General features: G+C 38.7%; 2 protein-coding genes across 2 annotated transcripts in view; one reads left to right on the plus strand and one right to left on the minus strand.

Annotated features, from left to right (window-relative positions):
* Positions 1-7,280: 7,280 nt before the first annotated feature.
* Positions 7,281-7,898, minus strand: LOC131035575 (uncharacterized). The gene has a single exon (XM_057967306.2). The coding sequence runs from the start codon at positions 7,896-7,898 to the stop codon at positions 7,281-7,283; it is 618 nt and encodes a 205-aa protein (XP_057823289.2).
* A 5,034-nt stretch (positions 7,899-12,932) lies between these two features.
* Positions 12,933-17,167, plus strand: part of LOC131035563 (mitotic checkpoint protein BUB3.1) — a 55,139-nt gene continuing 50,904 nt past the window's right edge. Inside the window, exons 1-2 of the mRNA XM_057967279.2 lie at positions 12,933-13,285; positions 13,423-13,553. Coding sequence (XP_057823262.1) covers positions 13,145-13,285; positions 13,423-13,553 — 272 coding nt within the window. The 5' untranslated portion in view covers positions 12,933-13,144. The remainder of the gene's footprint in view (positions 13,286-13,422; positions 13,554-17,167) is intronic.

Genomic DNA, 17,167 nt, shown 5'->3' on the forward strand with positions numbered 1-17,167 from the left:
TCTTCACAGAGTTCATATCAATCAATTATAACTGAGCTCTCTAGTTCACCAAACTTGATGTGGTTTTAATCATAGATGCATGCCAATGTTAAGAGCATATATTATGAACCATAACATCAGGATCCTCTCCAATCGTCCGTACCGGTTGCTTAATCACCTCTTTGTTCCTGTTTACCGGTTGACAATACTCTTGCCTACATACTAGTAGCATCCATTAGAACACCATGCCAACAACAACTCCAATACTAGTTGACATCAATGACAATACAATGCCAACACTTGTATTATCAATTTGATGAGATTAGGGGATATCAAATTGATAGTGATCTCACAGTGTAAGATCCCAAGAACTTTGATACAATACAAGATTATGTCACTAAGGCAAAAGAGTTGAGGGCACAACTCAGGGATTGTGGGATTGATAAGAAGGATACTCAATTGATCTTCAATTTGATGGGAAAGCTTCCACAATAATATGCAACATTTGTTTCTAGTTTCCAAATCCATAGGATGACAATGGGTTCAAGCTACACAATGCCTACATTCAAATGATGTTTTCGCTAATATGTTGATGATGGAACAAACTAAGTTGATAAGCATGGGAATTCTTAAGACTTCTAAGTCTCGAGCATATGTGGCAACTCAAGGAAACAAAGGAAATCAAGGAGAGGACAACTCAAACAAGAAGAAAAGGCAATCAAAGCCTAAGGACAAAGCACCACCTTCTCCACAACAAGGAGATTCATCCTCTTCCAAGAAGGACAATTCACCAAATAAGGAGAGACCTACTTGTGCCTATTGTAAAAAAGTTGGTCACGAGGAGCGTCGTTGCCATTCTAAGAAGATTGATGAGCTCATACATATCCTCAAAAAGAACAACATCAATTTTCCTAATGCCTACAAGAAGGAGGATTCGTCACCTTCCACTTCCTCACAATCAAAGGGGAAAGGCCAATCATTTATGACAACAACAAGTGGGAATACTCACTCTTTTGGGAAAAGAAAAGGACAATCTCTTTGTGCTACTACAAGTCATGATTTAGGGAGATGGCTTCTAGATTCAAAGACTTCTCATCATATGGTATCTTCATAGTCTATGTTCTCTTCATTTGAGCCTTGCACCGTGCCACATATTTTGATGGGAAATCATACATACATGGATGTGATTAGGAAAGGATCTATTGCCATTGGGGATAACTCCTTCAATGATGTGTTGTGTGTACCCCATTTGACAAACAGTCTTCTTTCCATCTATCAAATCACATATGGGGCAACAAAGAAAACTATGTAGTTCACACCTGAGTCAGTTTTCATTAGAGACTTGGAGAGTAGAGTTATCATTGCGACTATGGTTGTGGATCATGCATCTCAATTATATTCCTTTTCAAATTTTGTTCCTCTTGATGAGGATAATTTTACATGTGATGATCACACTTCTTGTGATGATTCAGATTTTGAGGAGAACTTTGGGTACTTGAACAATTCTTGAAGCTTGCATTTCATCTCCTCCTATTGATATCACATCACCTATTGCACCTGATGATGCGACAATTTTGCCTTCTTGTGATTCAGTGCAACATGATATTCCTTGTCTTCCAGCTTCAATTAATTGGGATGACTACTTGACATGCATTGTAGGTTTATTTGTGGAATCATACATTGCATATTTGGGAGACATCATTTATGATATTCATCTTCTCTTTGATGAAGATGATCCTTATTTGATTGTTGCAAGGGAACACTTTGACCCTCTTGTTCATTCTCTACATGATCATTTTTTCGAGGTTGACATGATTGTGGATTCTTATGTACAACAGTTGGAGGAGGTTTCTTTATCTTTAGAGGAGTCATGTGAGTCTTTGTATCATGTTCTACATTCATCTCCACTAGATCTTGGAGTGCATTTTTTAGCAGTGTGGATTAATGCACCACCTTTGGAGGGGGTAACTTTCAACATTGACATGGGGACACTTGAGCAGTTTTCAGAGACTTCATACATCATGAGTTTTTTTCCTACATTGTCCCTTCATGATTGGGGAGACTTCATGGATACACCTTTGGTTTTGTTTCTTCCTAAGGGGAGGAACGTTGTTCGACGATCGTGAAGTAGTTTCTTGATTCATTTTTGAGCTTCTACCATTAGTGCATATTCTACATTGAGGGGGGCTTCATGGCTTCTCTTCTTCTCTCATATTGGGGGGGGGGGGAATTTTTCCTCACATGGGGTTTAGTCCTTCAAATGCTTCTTTGAGAGATCTTTGTATAGTTTTCATCTCTCTTTTGGGGGAGGGATTTTACCCATTGGGTTTTTCTCTTTCCCCGCGTTATGGGAGATTGCATTTGCATTTGTACATGGGTACCTAACATGGCCTTGTAGTCAAGACCCATCTTGTATTGCTTAGTTGCATTGTAGACTTAAGTGCATTCCCATAAGATGGCTTATCATACATTGTATGTAATGATGATCCAGTTGATCTCTTTTGCATCTTGATAGGAATACAATTTATTCTTGTCATATTTTATCTCTCTTGTCATTGTGATATCTATTCATCTCTTTGATCTTGGTTTCTTCAAGCATAATATCACACTCCACCTAACCTAACATTAAATCAGAGTAATAACTATAAATGCCATTTCCCTTCCTTGATTCCCAAATCAGCCAAGTCGTCATATTTGCAACTCGCTACACATACCATTGTTCCTTCTATAATTAAAAGTAGAACCATGTAGTAAAGATAAGATAAAAATGATGATGCCCCATCAAAAACATCATAATAACGCAAGAATGACAAGGAACGAGGCTCGAAAAAAGCCTAAAAATCAGAGAGCAATACTTCACGTACCAACTCAGCCATCCATTAGGTGACTATTGAGGGGACCCATCATCATTTGGACCAAACCACTACCTTTCCTCACGACACATTAATTCACACCCTTTATTAGACATAATGTCAGCCTCTAAGTTACCTTTCTGTACGGATATGTGATATTTTAAAATATTGAAAATATTTTGTTTTCGGCCCAACAATAATAATTATTTAATTGATTTTCCAGTAACAGGAGATGCCTTTAGCAATGGCCTTGTTACAATTTTTGAATCACCTTCCAAGTGCATATTCGAGACTGAAAGTTTTTATGCCAGTGATACCGCAAGCAAGGTCGCTTGCACTTGTGCTTAATTGTTTGTGCCATCTTTCAAATGCTTGGATCCCTTTGCCAAAATCACTCCATCTTCATTTCTTGCAATACAATCTACACCCCATATCTCGGGGTTACCTTGAGAGACACCATCAGAGTTGATATTGGCCCAACCCAACTTTGGTTTTTCCCAAACCACATCAATATTTGCACCATAGGTAGGATGAATCCTACTAGGCCCATTAATGGGCTCTATATCACCATTTGTTGCAAGAGAAGAACATACTCAAATTTTTAAGAGTTGCTGAGATATACATCCTAGATATCTTAGCTAGACTAACAAGAAGCAATCCCACAAGCTCTACTATCATGTAAGAGTTGGTATAGAATGCTCTATACCATCTGAAGTCTACACTTTACATATCTCAGTGAGACTAACAAGAAACAAGCTCACAAACTTTGCTAACATGTAAGAGCTAGTATAGAATGTTATATACCATGCAAGATTGGTTGAAGATTATAATCATGTAAGATTTAGTAAATTTAGGAAAGCATAAGAGAGATTAGCAATGAAAGAATAATGCTATTCTATCAAAGAGTCACATGATATATTACAAATGGGACCCTTTGGTTATATAGGCCAAGGTGAACATAGAATTGCATAAGATTATGACACGTGTCTTAATCTTATGACTTGAGGCAACTAACATGATAAACATTAAATGATCTAGGAAATAAGAAGTGTTGTGATAAGATAAGTTCACATGACACCTAAGACTTCTAGAAAGATTCCTAGGACCTATGTGTACCCTAAGTAAACTTAAGCAACATGTGTGGAAAGGACCTAGGTGATGAACTAGCCAAGTAAAACAACCCTTTCACACCAATAAATAGGATGTAAGTTATGCACACATATATTTTTTCTATGCAATATGATATAAATACAAACAATTCTATTTTAAACATTCAAGACACAAACAATTTACTCAAAAATACCATTTGAACTAATTAAGTTTCTACAACTTATCCATATCAATACATCATTACACCTTCAAATGATGTGAGTATTGATATTTGTTTGTAGGTAAAAAGTTATTTGTATTTTTGTCATAATCAAATGATCAATAACGATCAAATTAAAAATAAAAAAACTTTGATTTTAAGTCTCATCAATAAAGAGTAAGTTAAAATAACTATTGAATATGAGGTTGTGTTGTAGTGGTGAAATTCATATGCACCCATGTCGATTTGTATTTGGTTTTCAGGCCCTTTAATGTAATGTCCTAATATAACTATATGCTGACAAATTATACATTATTTTGCCATCTCTCACTTATTTCATTGGTTGTTATGAATCAACTTAGCACACACTTTCATGATTTATTGTCGTGTCTTGGTATTTTTAAGACATTCAGTGTGCATTATTTTAGATAAGATTATTTAATTCATATTAAAAAAGCCTACACATTGAAAGAAGTATCATGCTAAAAATACCTCATTTCAAGAACAAAAGGGAAACTAAATCTAATCAAATTATTGGGGCACCTACATGTCCAATTGTTGTCTTTCATATTGTTCCATGACATGAAGTTTATTTAATAAAGGGAGTTTACCTTAAGAAAATATGACCCTTGTGATTTCCTCAAGGTAGTTTTCTATTGTCAAACCTTATGCTTCAACGAATCACAAAAGTACATAATAACAAAATCAATTTTGTGATTTAGAACACTTCAAAAACACATGAGTTTGATCTCACATAATATATATTTGATTTGCATGGAGTTTTGAATTTGTTACAATTTCTAGACAACAAATCTAAAAGAAACATCAACATTATTTTTCATTACTCTTATATCAATCAAATTCCATATATTTAATTTTGCAAATATCTTTTTAATTACCACTTTCCATCTAAATTAGTTTATGCTAATTTATGTTCATCTATTTAATTTAATTTATTTTTATTTTTTTTATTAATTTATATATAAGATTGAACAATTTAAATAATTTTAAGATAATAATTACAATATTACAGTAATTTTAATAAATGAAAGTAAATTATTTTTTTAAAATGTAAAAATAATACATTTTTTTTTTATCGGTAATTTTTGTGTTATATTGATTTCAAAAAAAGAGCTACAATAATCCGAGGCCATGCAGATTTCAACATCGGCCCAAAAAACTAACAGTCCTAGCCTACTATGGAGAGCCTTCAAGCTAAAACGGAAATAAAACCGGTACTGTGCATTTCTGCACTAAATATTACAGTCATCCATAAAATATTGTTTTTAAAAAAAACCAGCAAATAGCATAAAGCAAAACAAATTTTTAGCACCGTAGCCACTCAGTCGGTATCTCTCTGGTTCGTCTGCTTCTCCTCCTCATCTGCAATGTCTGCCAGAGCTTTTCCTTTGGCTGCTTCGGTCTTTATCTTCGAGATGCAATCAAAATTCCCAAAATATGGGTCTCCTTCTAGACTTGCTAAAAACTAGACTGCCCGCCCTTCCTCAAACCGGTCTGGCAGTTCTCTCCCCACCTCCATGCGCGCCACCACCTTGAGGACTTCCAGTACCTCATCTGTTCTTATTAGTTTGACGCAGAGCTTCATGGCTTCCCAGCCTATGTGAGCTCGCTCTCTGCATTGCTCCTTTATTCGATTCTCCGACCCTCGAACAAAGGGTAATATCTTCTCCTCGACATCTCCTTCCCAAATACAGATTCTAGTCTAAGGGATCACCCACTCCAAAATGGAGTCAAGGTTGATCAAATAGTCCCCATCAATCAACTTTGTCATTGTGAGCTTAATTTTTTCCACCTCTGGTTCAAATTCGCATGCCCAGGCCATAATCAAGGAATAAACCTCCATATTTGTCTTGTACCTGAAGTGAATGTGCACCAACTCCTCCCCCAGCATTAGACACGCTGCACTCCACAATTTCTCTTCCTTGTATTTGAAGAGTCCTTGCATTCTTTTATTCGACACCATTCCCAGAAAAGGAACCAATTTCTTCTTGATTCTTAGAGTAAAATTTGTCTCCATTGAACCTGCTCAAAAATTGTTAACTCCAAACACTACATTGCAAAAGACATAAAAAATCTCTTTAATCCGATTCTTTGATGATACATTACTCATAAACCAAATTAGTAATTCCTCTGTCGTCGTTTGCGACGGGTCATAAATGCATAATCAATGATAGAAATGGAAAAAGATTTCACGACAGATTTGTTGTCCTCTGCCATTGTCTCGAACAGATACTCTACGCTCGATAACTGCCTCATTAATTGCAGTGCCTTTGAAAGGGCGTACTTGTCCTTATGGGTTGTCTTGTGTGCTTATTGATTTTTTCATGCTTCTAGGACTGCATTAATTCCACTTCCACACTCTGCCATCTCCCTTCCACCACTTGGCCATTTGGCTTGTCATGTCACATCCGATGTTGGAGAGGAGGTCTGCCACTGCATTAGCACCTCGCTTGACATGGGAGACTCGAAACTCCTCAAAGGAATTGAGTTTTTTCTCAAATGATCTCCACCCAATGGGATAATTTCCATGATGGGGTGTTACCCTTCACTATTGCATTGATAATCACTTGGGAGTCTCCTTCCAAGTGCAACTTTGGGATTTTCATGTTTATAGCCAATTCAGTGGCCATTAGTGCCACATGTGCCTCTGCTTTTTTATTTGTTCCATCCTGCAATCATCTTGCACCCTTGAAAAGGATGACCCCTTTATCGTTTCTTGTGACTACTCCCATTCCTGAGGTTCTCGGGTTTCCCCTAGATGCCCCATCAAAGTTTATTTTTATCCACTCCTTAGTTGGCGGCTCCCATTTAACCTCTTATTTTTCTAAAGGGGGATTAACCCTCATAGACCCATTAATGGGTTGGCAATTCACAAGTGGCCAATTGGCTTGAATAATTATGTCCTCACTAGTATAGGGGTGTTTTGCCAGGTTATGGTTTTTGGTTGCCACTGAGACTGATTCAACTATCTCTCTTTCAACTCTTAATAGCAAACTCTCCGTTGAATCTTCTTTCTCTTGGAATATCCTTCTGTTTCTTTCCTTCCAAATCTCCCATACTACAAGGAATGGCGCCACTAGCCATAAACTGGAAAAGACTGATTTACGACTCAGTATATTCTAGCTGGAGAAAAGGTCAAGGACTGTATTAGGTAGAGGAGCCATCCATCCAAGCTTCCCTAAAAGGAAGCTCCAAACCATTTGTGCTTCCTCACATTGTAGAAGCAAGTGATCCAAGGATTCCTCTGCCTTTTTGCACATTATGCATCTGAAAGGGCCCAAGAAGCCCAGTCTGCGCAATCTTTCCCCTGTCAGGATGCGCTTTTTCAAAGCCAGGCATGCGAAGACTCCTGCTTTTGGTAGAATTGGGGAGCTCCACATAAGTTTTGTTGGCCATTCCTTTCTTTCTTCCATTTTGTCAAGAATGTTGTAACCAATCTTCACCAAGTACTGCCCCGATTTTGAACCACACCATCTCATAGTGTCTTCCTTTGCAGACAACATAGGGGTGTACTCCTGCATGATCCCCTTTAACATCTCTTTTTGATTTGCTAGTAATGGTAGATTTTCTACATCTTTCCATTCACACATATCTACCCCCTGGACCCTGCTTTTCAAGAGAAAATCTCCTACCTTTTCTCCCCACTGGATTCTAGTAACCTGTTTAATATTCTCAATATCTTGTCTATCTAAAAGAGTAGGTCTCCCTTCCCATGAATCTATCCAGAAATTGGGCATTGTCCCATTACCTATTTCCCAAGCGATGTGTTCAGTGATGACACGTCTACATGAGGTAATAAAATTCCATATGGCTGAGCCTTTTGGTAAGGTGGTGATTGTGAATATTCGTTCCCTGCTCATCTGATCTAGATACTTGTGTTTTTAAATTTGTACCCATTTCTAGTTCGGCTGAGCGTAAATCTACCAAATCACTTTTGTCCCCATTGCTTCGTTTTAAAGTTTTCAGTTTCTCAGTCCTACTCCCCCTGCCAGTTTGTCTTGACAGACTTTATCCCACGTGACCAATGAAATTTTGTCATTTGTTTCTTTGCCATTCCACAAAAAATTTCTCATCCCCCTGTTTATACAATTTATCACTTTCTCCGAAATCTTTAGGGCTGTCATGGAGAATATGGGGAGGGTAGAGAGGACTTCTTTGAGTAGCATGATCCGCCCAGAAAGAGTAAGCCATTTACTCTTCCAACCTTCAAGGTGGTTTGCACAAGCATCAATAAGGTTGTTCCACAAGGTAGGGCCGTTCTTCCCTCCAAATAAGGGGGTACCCAGAAACTTTTCAGGAAGGGTACCCATTCTGACCCCTAAGATATTTGAAATTACTTGCTGTCTGTCCACCTCTGTATTAAAGAAAATAGCTTCCGATTTGGTCCAGTTAACCTGCTGACCACTTGCTCTGCAGAAAACATTTATTGTCTTTCTAATCACTCGGGCCTCTTGAAGTGAAGATTGTCCACATAGTAGGGTATCATCCCCAAATTGTTGATGAGTAACTGGCTCCATCCCTTCCGCAATTTTAATTCCTTTCCATATTCCTTGTTGTTGCTGTGATCGAATTAGTCTTCCTAGGACTTCTGCTAATATAATGAATAGGAAAGGCAATAAAGGATCTCCTTGTCTAATACCCTGTGTGGTTTGAAAGAAGCCTTGTGGGCTACCATTGACCAATATAGAAGTCCACACCCCCCCTATACAAGCCTGTATCCAGCTAATCCATTCTTTGGAGAAGCCAAACCTCTGCAAGACTTAGAGAAGAAATTCCCTATCCACCATGTCATAAGCTTTTCTAATATCTAATTTAATCATCATTCGATCCACTTTCGCTTGACAGACTGTGTGGATGGCCTCATGGGCAATTATCATTCCTTCCACAATCGACCTACCTGGGACAAAGCCGCTCTATTCTTCTGAGATAATAAGACTCAACAGAGGTTTTATTCTATTTGAGATCACTTTAGTTATCACTTTGTAAATGGTGTTGCACAAAGAAATTGGCCTGAATTCATTGAAATTAGCAGGGTGCTCCACCTTGGGTATAAGGGCAATAAGTGTGCAGTTAAGCTCCTTTACAACACTCGCCCTGCCTCATGATTCCTCCACTACTGCCCAAACCTCATTTCCTACAATCTCCCATAAATTTTGGTAGAAAAAAGCCAAGAAACCATCTGGCCCTGGCACTTTATCACCTTCCATACTGAAAACTGCACTTCGAACCTCCTCAACTTGAATGGGTTTCATCAGTGCCTGATTTTGCGCAGCTGTTATTAGCTCCGGGATAACACTCAGACCCTTTTGTTGGTGCTCCAAATTGCGTCCGTTATCCTTGGATAGTAATGCTAGAAAGAACTCAACCACCTCTTTATTAATATCCTCCACATTGTCTAATAAGACATTCTCACTGTTGTAGATGGTTGTGATTTTGTTTCTGGATCTTCTCGCCTTAACCGAGTTATGAATTTTTTTTGTATTTTTGTCCCCTTCCTGTAGCCAGCACTCTCTCGACTTTTGTCTCCAGTAAATCTCCTCTCGAGCTAGCACTTCACTATATTGTTCTTTGAGTTCTCGCTCCTGCCGGAACATCTCGGATGTCATCCCCTTTTGTATTATATATTCTTGCAAGATTACTAGCCTGTCCTCCAGATCTCTTTTGTTAGCAAAAATATTGCCAAACTTGATTCGGTTCCACTCCTTAATTTTTGACTTAATAAACTACAACTTCTTAACAAAAACAAAGGCCTTAGTACCACACATCTCTGGAGCCCCTAACCACCATTCATTGATTAAATCCCTCAGGCTTTTATCTCTCAACCATATTTTTTCAAATTTGAAAGGGCATTTGATGGGGGGGCCATCAAAGGCTATAGTGAGGTCAACTGGTAGGTGATCTGAAGCATCCATTGGATGAATATTTGAGGCGAAAAGGAGATTGGTTTCCTTCCAGGACCCACCCAAGAAAAAATGGTCCAGCTTCTCTACAACATGTTGTCCTAAGATCATTCGATTAGACCATGTGAACTGTCCTTCCTTAGATTTGATTTCCCTGAGTCCATTGTCCGCCACAAAATTTTGAAAATTTATTTGGTTCACAGAAAGTCCTCCCTTGCCCCCCAATTTATCACGCAGTTCCAATATAACATTGAAATCACCCCCAATAATCAAAACGCTCCCATCCAGATCTCGAATGAGGGAGGACGGGGATCGCCAAAAATTTCTTTGAAAATTGGATTTTGATGGTCCATAGACATTGATTAATGTGAAATCAACATTTAGGGGGTAGGAGTGAACCTTACATACCTGCCACATATTGGAGGCAAAAACTTCCTCCATCGTGTGATTGTTTGCATTCCAGAGGATACCCAGACCTCTCGAAGCTCCCTCCGAATTCACAAAGACCCCCATCCACTGCTTCCATAATCCCATGAGTGTCTTCACTTCCACTTTGTTCATCTTTGTCTCTTGTAAGAAAACTACATCTGGCCTTAATTGATCCAACCCTCGTTTGATCAATCGACGTTTGTCAGGGGCATTACAACCCCTGACATTCTAGGTTATGATTTTCATTGTCCTTTAGGAAGGGTGACACCCTTCCCTACTATCAATTTACTTTGGCCTTTGGCACTACCAGCCATTGCAATCTTGAATTGATTTGACTTTCTGCCTCTCAATCTCTTTTCCCCTATCCGTACCTTGGTACATACAGGTTCCGATTGCTCTATTGTTCTGGTTTCCATAATGTCTTCCTCATCCATCCATCCCCATTCATCTTCCTCATCGACTCCATCAGATTCTCTATTGTCTTTAGTTTCCTCCTTATCAGACCTCGAGTCATTATCCTTCTCTGAGTGTTGTAGAGTCTCCAAACTGACTCTTGTTCCTGCAAGAGGACAGGCCCTGGTGTTAACCTCATCCAGAATATCAACTGCTTTCTCGACTCTTGCAATGAAATCTTCTACCCAACCTGCGGCCTACCTATGTTTGTTGATAAGAGCAACTTCTGTTATAGTCTCTTCCACCTCTTGGGTGGTATTATTAAGAGCCTTCAAGACCTCCCCCTGCACGAAAGGGTTTTGCATAGCTCGGATCATATCCTCGTTGGGTCTCATCTCCTTTCTTGTACTATCCTTGTTCGTATAGTAGGTCACCTCATCTTCTATTGTTGTCTCCACAGTTTTCCCTTTAGGGCCTATTAAGCAAGTTTCCTCCGAATGTCCTTCATTTTTACAATGCTTGCAGATTTTGTTAGATTCCTCCACCTTGATTTTTTAGAGCCACTGTCCTGCATTTGTTATGATCTCCACTTGTTTTGGAAGTGAGTAATGGGGTTTCCATCCAATACATATTCGTGCATACATGCTAAAGTCTTTGGACTCAATAGCCTCATCCGCTCTGATGTACAAACCTAGTTTGTTACCTAAAGTTTTGAAGAACTCCTCATTCTAGTATTCTCTGGGTAGGTTATATAATCTGAACTAAATAGGTACCTCTTCAATCGGAGCCAACACTGGGTTGAAGTTAGGTTCCCAAACCCTAACATACAAACCCCTTCCTCCCATGAAAAAGGGTCCATTATTTAAAATTCCATGCTTATCCTTATTGTCTTATGTGATTACCAAGAAAAACCCATTTGGAAGGGTTTTGAGTTCGATTTTGCATTTCCAATTTTTAGTACACCAACCTTTCATCTTTCCCACCGAAGGCCAATCCCCAAAACATTTTACAAATAATCCCCTCTCCCGGAAAAAGGTCACAAAGTCGTTCTAGCTTTTGTTATTTATCATCAACGACACTTTCTCCGTTCTCATACCCTCTTTTCGTTCCGGGGACTTCCTCTACTTCTGGGCATTTCTTCTCGGTCACCATTCTTTCTCTTGGCAATGTTGCCATATTGTTTTCGGGCCATACTCCTTATTGCGATGCCCTTGGGTTCTGAGACTCTCTTTTCTCAAATATTTGGAGTCTCGCGCTGACACTGCCTCCCCCCATTGCTTGTGAGAATGAAAAAACCTATCCTGATCCTCCCAAGCCTTGCTTGAATTTTGCCAAGGTTGTTTTCCAGGTCGTGGTTGTGTAAAGTTCTGTCGTGTTCCTCGATCTGCAAATCTTCGGTCCTAAAAGCCATCTTCCTGTGGTCGAAAACCCTGAAACTCCCTCGATCGAAGCCCTAGTCTCCTCCTCCCCCGCTCCATTCGTAAAAGGGTTTATGGTAACTAGTGAGAATCGAACCGGAGTTGATGCGTAGCACTGGGATCATTAGCCTAACACTACGCCTCATGACTCGCCTTCACACCAACTCGGCTACTCATGCGCCCTTAAAAGGGTTTATGGTAACCAGTGAGAATCGAACCGGAGTTGATGCGTAACACCAGGATCATTAGCCTAACACTACGTCTCATGACTCGTCTTCACACCAACTCGGCTACTCATGCGCCCTTAAAAGGGTTTATGGTAACCAGTGAGAATCGAACCGGAGTTGATGCGTAGCACCAGAATCATTAGCCTAACACTACGCCTTACGACTCACCTTCACACCAACTCGGCTACTCATGCGCCCTTTCAAAAAAAAATACACTTTTATTGTTTTAGTATAAAATTTGCAAATAATTGGTCTCTTCAATTCTCAATTCTTTATAGACTATAAAAAGAATTAATTTTCCAAGTACCTAAATTTTAATACAAGTCCATTGAGGTTAAATTTTGTGTCCTTTTAACCATTAAAACTACTTAATATTTATTTAAAAAAACAGTAACTTTAAATCACGTATTTCCCTTTGATATGGGTGCGTGGAGCAATTCAAATCGGTTGCTGCCCCGCCATTTGTTCTGATCTATCTTTGAATTCCCTCATCAATCAGTGCAATTGTTGTTTAAATTCCAACACTCTGCTGTCGAAGGATCGAATCCCGCCCAGAAGAAAAGAAGAAAAGGATTGGTAAGAAGAACACAGGACCACTCATAACCTAACTAACACAATGATGGGAGCAACGGCTGCAGCCCCTGCAGGAGTGGTAGCCGGTTCTGGACGTGAGCTGTCAAATCCTCCCACCGACGGCATCTCGAATCTGCGCTTTTCCAACCACAGCGATCACTTGCTCGTTTCCTCCTGGGACAGGGTAACCCTATGCTTCTGGAATGTTCTAGAATCTTCTGATTGAAAACTTTAGAAAACTTGATCCCCGAGATTGAGAGCGGTTTTACTTTTTAGGCTCTGCAAAGCTGTTTGCGTTCTGACTTTTCTTTGTTGAAACAGAGAGTACGATTATACGACGCCAGTGCAAATTTGTTGAAGGGACAATTTCAACACGGCGGCGCTGTTCTGGATTGCTGCTTCCATGATGATGCTTCTGGATTCAGCGGAAGCGCCGACCACACTGTTAGAAGGTATGGTGTGTTTTCTTTCCCTTTTTTTCATTGCTCCCATATTGTTTTAGTTTCAGTTCATGCTTTGGACGTTGAATCTTCTCTAGCTCCAGCATTTGGGGTCGTCATGATCAGGTCTTAAGAAAACCGAATTTAGGGTTTTAGGTCTCCAATTAGCTGAATTTATGAATAAGGTATTCAAATTGCTGAATTTACCATATTAAGTTTTCAAATAACCGAATCCAGGATATTAGGTGTTCAATTAGCCGAATTCAGGATCTTAGGTCTTCAAATAGCTAAATTTAGTGGAGCTCTTCATGTTATTCATGAGGTTCCCCTTAATTATTGGTGCCTTAATCACACAATGTAAGGCAAAGTGTCACTTGTGGAAATGAGTGATGTCATGCATGCAGGACAGCAAACAGAGTTTGTGTGACAAAACAAGGTCTGATGTCATCGGTTGATGTATTAACTGGACCTCAGTATTTAAGGTCCTGGTATGACCAACACAAATGTTGTACTAAGAAAGGGCTTACTTAGTTTTCATTATATACTGCACGATCATTTACACAGGCACTAGATAGTGCCATTCCTGGTGCACCATGGATTGTATCTTTGTTCCTGTATGTTGTGGGGCAGAGTCCCTTGTATTATCTGTTCCATTATTTATAAATCTGTCTTTTAGAATGTCAGACACGTAGTTAGACTTGCTATGCTTCTCGAATCGTTATGGAGAATTCTGTAATTGTTCCTGTATGTTGTGGGGCGGAGTCCCTTGTATTATTTGTTCTATTATTTATAAATCTGTCTTTTAGAATGTCAGACACGTAGTTGGACTTGCTATGCTCCTCGAATCATTATGGAGAATTCTGTTCTAATTTCTTATAGAGGTTCGAGGAGTTATTCAAGGCGTTTGATTCTAGAATATTCTTATCTGAATCTTCTTCCAGTCTGGATTCAATCACAATATAATGTGTTATTGATTAGATAATCCAGTAAGAGAGATTTGCTTTCGTGAAAACAAAGCCTGTAAATCCTTTTTAAAGGTTGCAAGTTCTGTTGTTCAAATTTAGAATATGTGCTGGTTATAAAGAAAATCAAATGAATAATTTGTTATATTCTTGAAACCGTATAATAGTATGTCTATGATGTTGATACATTTTTAATTTCTTTCTGGGATTATTGTATTTGGAGTTTAAATTTGTAGTGTTTAGGCATTTTGCTGTAATTTTTATAAAATACATATGGACTTTGAGAATGAAAGCGATGAAATTTTGTTAATTTGCGTGACAACTCTCATGTGAAGTTTAATTCAGTATTATGCATTAAGTTTTTATAATATATATGATGAATGCGTCATCAACATTATCATACGGATATTTGAAATTTCCTATATTTAAAAAATTTCTGTTATTTTTTAATAGCTATCCCTTTGACATTCTCATCCCATGACTTGGTGTAACAGAGGTTGAGGGGTGGTGCTACATGGGCTAAGCTCAATTGTTACATCATGATATAACTTGATCATTAAACACAAGGCAATGAGTCCCTTGTGAAAGAGCAATTGTTTCATCTTTTATAATGGTTATTTTCCTTTTGTGGAATTTTACTTTGATATGTTTATATTTATTTATAATATATATAGACAGACAAATAGGCAGCTAGACAAACACACATATAGATTCATATATAGAATTGTGTTATACTTTAAATTTAAAACCAAAAATCTAATACATTGTTCACTTAAAAATGGGTGGAAAGGCATCACACATTAAAAGTCAAGGTTGGAACCAAGAAGCAATGACAACAACAAAAAAAGGTGGTCACATTGCTTAGCCACTAGGGATATATGAGTAGGAGGAGGGGAATACTTATTATGGGGTGGGCCACAACCATTTGGGAAATCGTGGAAGATAAAAAAAGGGCTCCCAATGCATAATGGTATTGCCTTCCTTTTCTTTTTCATTAGGATTTTCATGAATAGGAGAAACAACAAGGTCTAGGTTGGGAACTTACTCGTGTTAGACCAACTAGAATCTCCATGATTGTGTTGGGGGGTAGAAGACTAACAAAAGAAGGTGACATGCAAGAAATAGTACAAGGGGCATTGGCCCAATGCTCTATGAGTCTGCAAGTGGGAAACTTCCAAGCCACTGTATTATCTTACACTCGTATTTGTAACATAACACTAGAGCATATAATTGCTTCAGTGTAAACAAAAAAAGTAGCGTCCACAAGAGATCTTGAAAATAATGCAGAATTTCTATTTTTCATATTGTAAAGAGAATATCCACTTTAGAAGCATGCCAAATTTGGGTAAATCTCATAGGCATTTTGTGCTAGTTGCCAAAAAAAATCATATGGTTGGAGAAAGGATTTGGTTGAAAAGGTAGACCAAAATTCAGAAATCTAGCTCCAAGTAGCTTGGGGCCATAGGCAAAACCAAAAAAGATGCGCGAGAGTTTCCAAATTTTTGCAAAAAGGATAGAGGGTATTACAAATACCTAAATGGATAAGAGGAGATTTGACGGGGAAACCTTGGTACAAGAGACACCAAGAAAAATGAATTAGTTTGGGCTCCATATTTGTGGACCAATTGTTTCAAACTTGTAGTGTCATTAAATTGTAGTGGTTGGAGATTCCACTTGGCTTTGAGTTTTGGAACCATGGAAGGTGAGGAGAAAGCCAAGAATATCCCTTAAAGGGCTTGCAATTTTGGAAAGGAATTGTATGGGTACCATTTCCAATCCTTCCCCCAAGGTTTGGTGCAACAAATTCTAACCTTGTGAATAGTAGTAGAATTATTTGACATGATTCAAATTCTTGATTACCATACTTTTATTTGGCTTTAAATTTTGGCCAAGAGAGCCAATTCTAAGTGGTTCTAGACAACAAGTTTTGATATAGTGCAAATACTATGCTTTTAAAATTTAACCCAGGGAAGTTTGGCAAGGGGTTGTGTTGTGAGGTATTCACACATCGCCCCATTGCAAATGGGGGACCCCCTTTTTTTTTTGCTTCCTAGGTAGCGTTAGGGTCCTTAGCTATTAGCCTTTGCATTAGAGGGGTATAGGTGCTCAAAAGGCTAGGAGTCAGGTGGATAGTCTTGCATAAGTGTGAAGTGAGTAGTTTGCAAAGTCTAGAGTTCAATCATGAGTGAAGAAGAATTACTAATTAGAGAGTCACTTCAGGTGCTCCTCTTGAGGAGCGAACTTCACTTCATGAACACTCCTTATGTAACGAACTGCTTGCACTTCTCCCACAGAGCAAAAATCTCACTCTAAGATCTCGTGTTGTTCATGTTATCATGTATTGAAGTTGAGAGAGTAAGTGAAAGTGAGTAAATTGATTCAAAATCCACTTCATAAACTCACCTACATGAGCAAACTTCAGGAAATGAGTTACATGGGCAAACTTCAGGAAATGAGTTACATGGGCGAACTTCATGACTTGGAGATATGAAGCGAACTTCTTGAGTTGAGCAAATGGAGTGAACTTCGTGAGTGGAGCAAGTGGAGCGAACTTCAAGAATGAGCACACATGAGCGAATTTCACTTTAAGCCTTTATGAGCAAAATTGAAGAGGTAGAGGAGCGAACTTCATGAGTTGGAGACGTGGAGCGAACTTCATGACTT

This window comes from Cryptomeria japonica, chromosome 3, assembly GCF_030272615.1.
Source record: "Cryptomeria japonica chromosome 3, Sugi_1.0, whole genome shotgun sequence".
In the NCBI taxonomy this organism is placed as follows: Eukaryota; Viridiplantae; Streptophyta; class Pinopsida; order Cupressales; family Cupressaceae; genus Cryptomeria; species Cryptomeria japonica.

Excerpts from the sequence above, each read along its gene's own strand:
- LOC131035575 (XM_057967306.2), bottom strand. The coding sequence starts at position 7,898 with ATGCCCAATTTCTGGATAGATTCATGGGAAGGGAGACCTACTCTTTTA.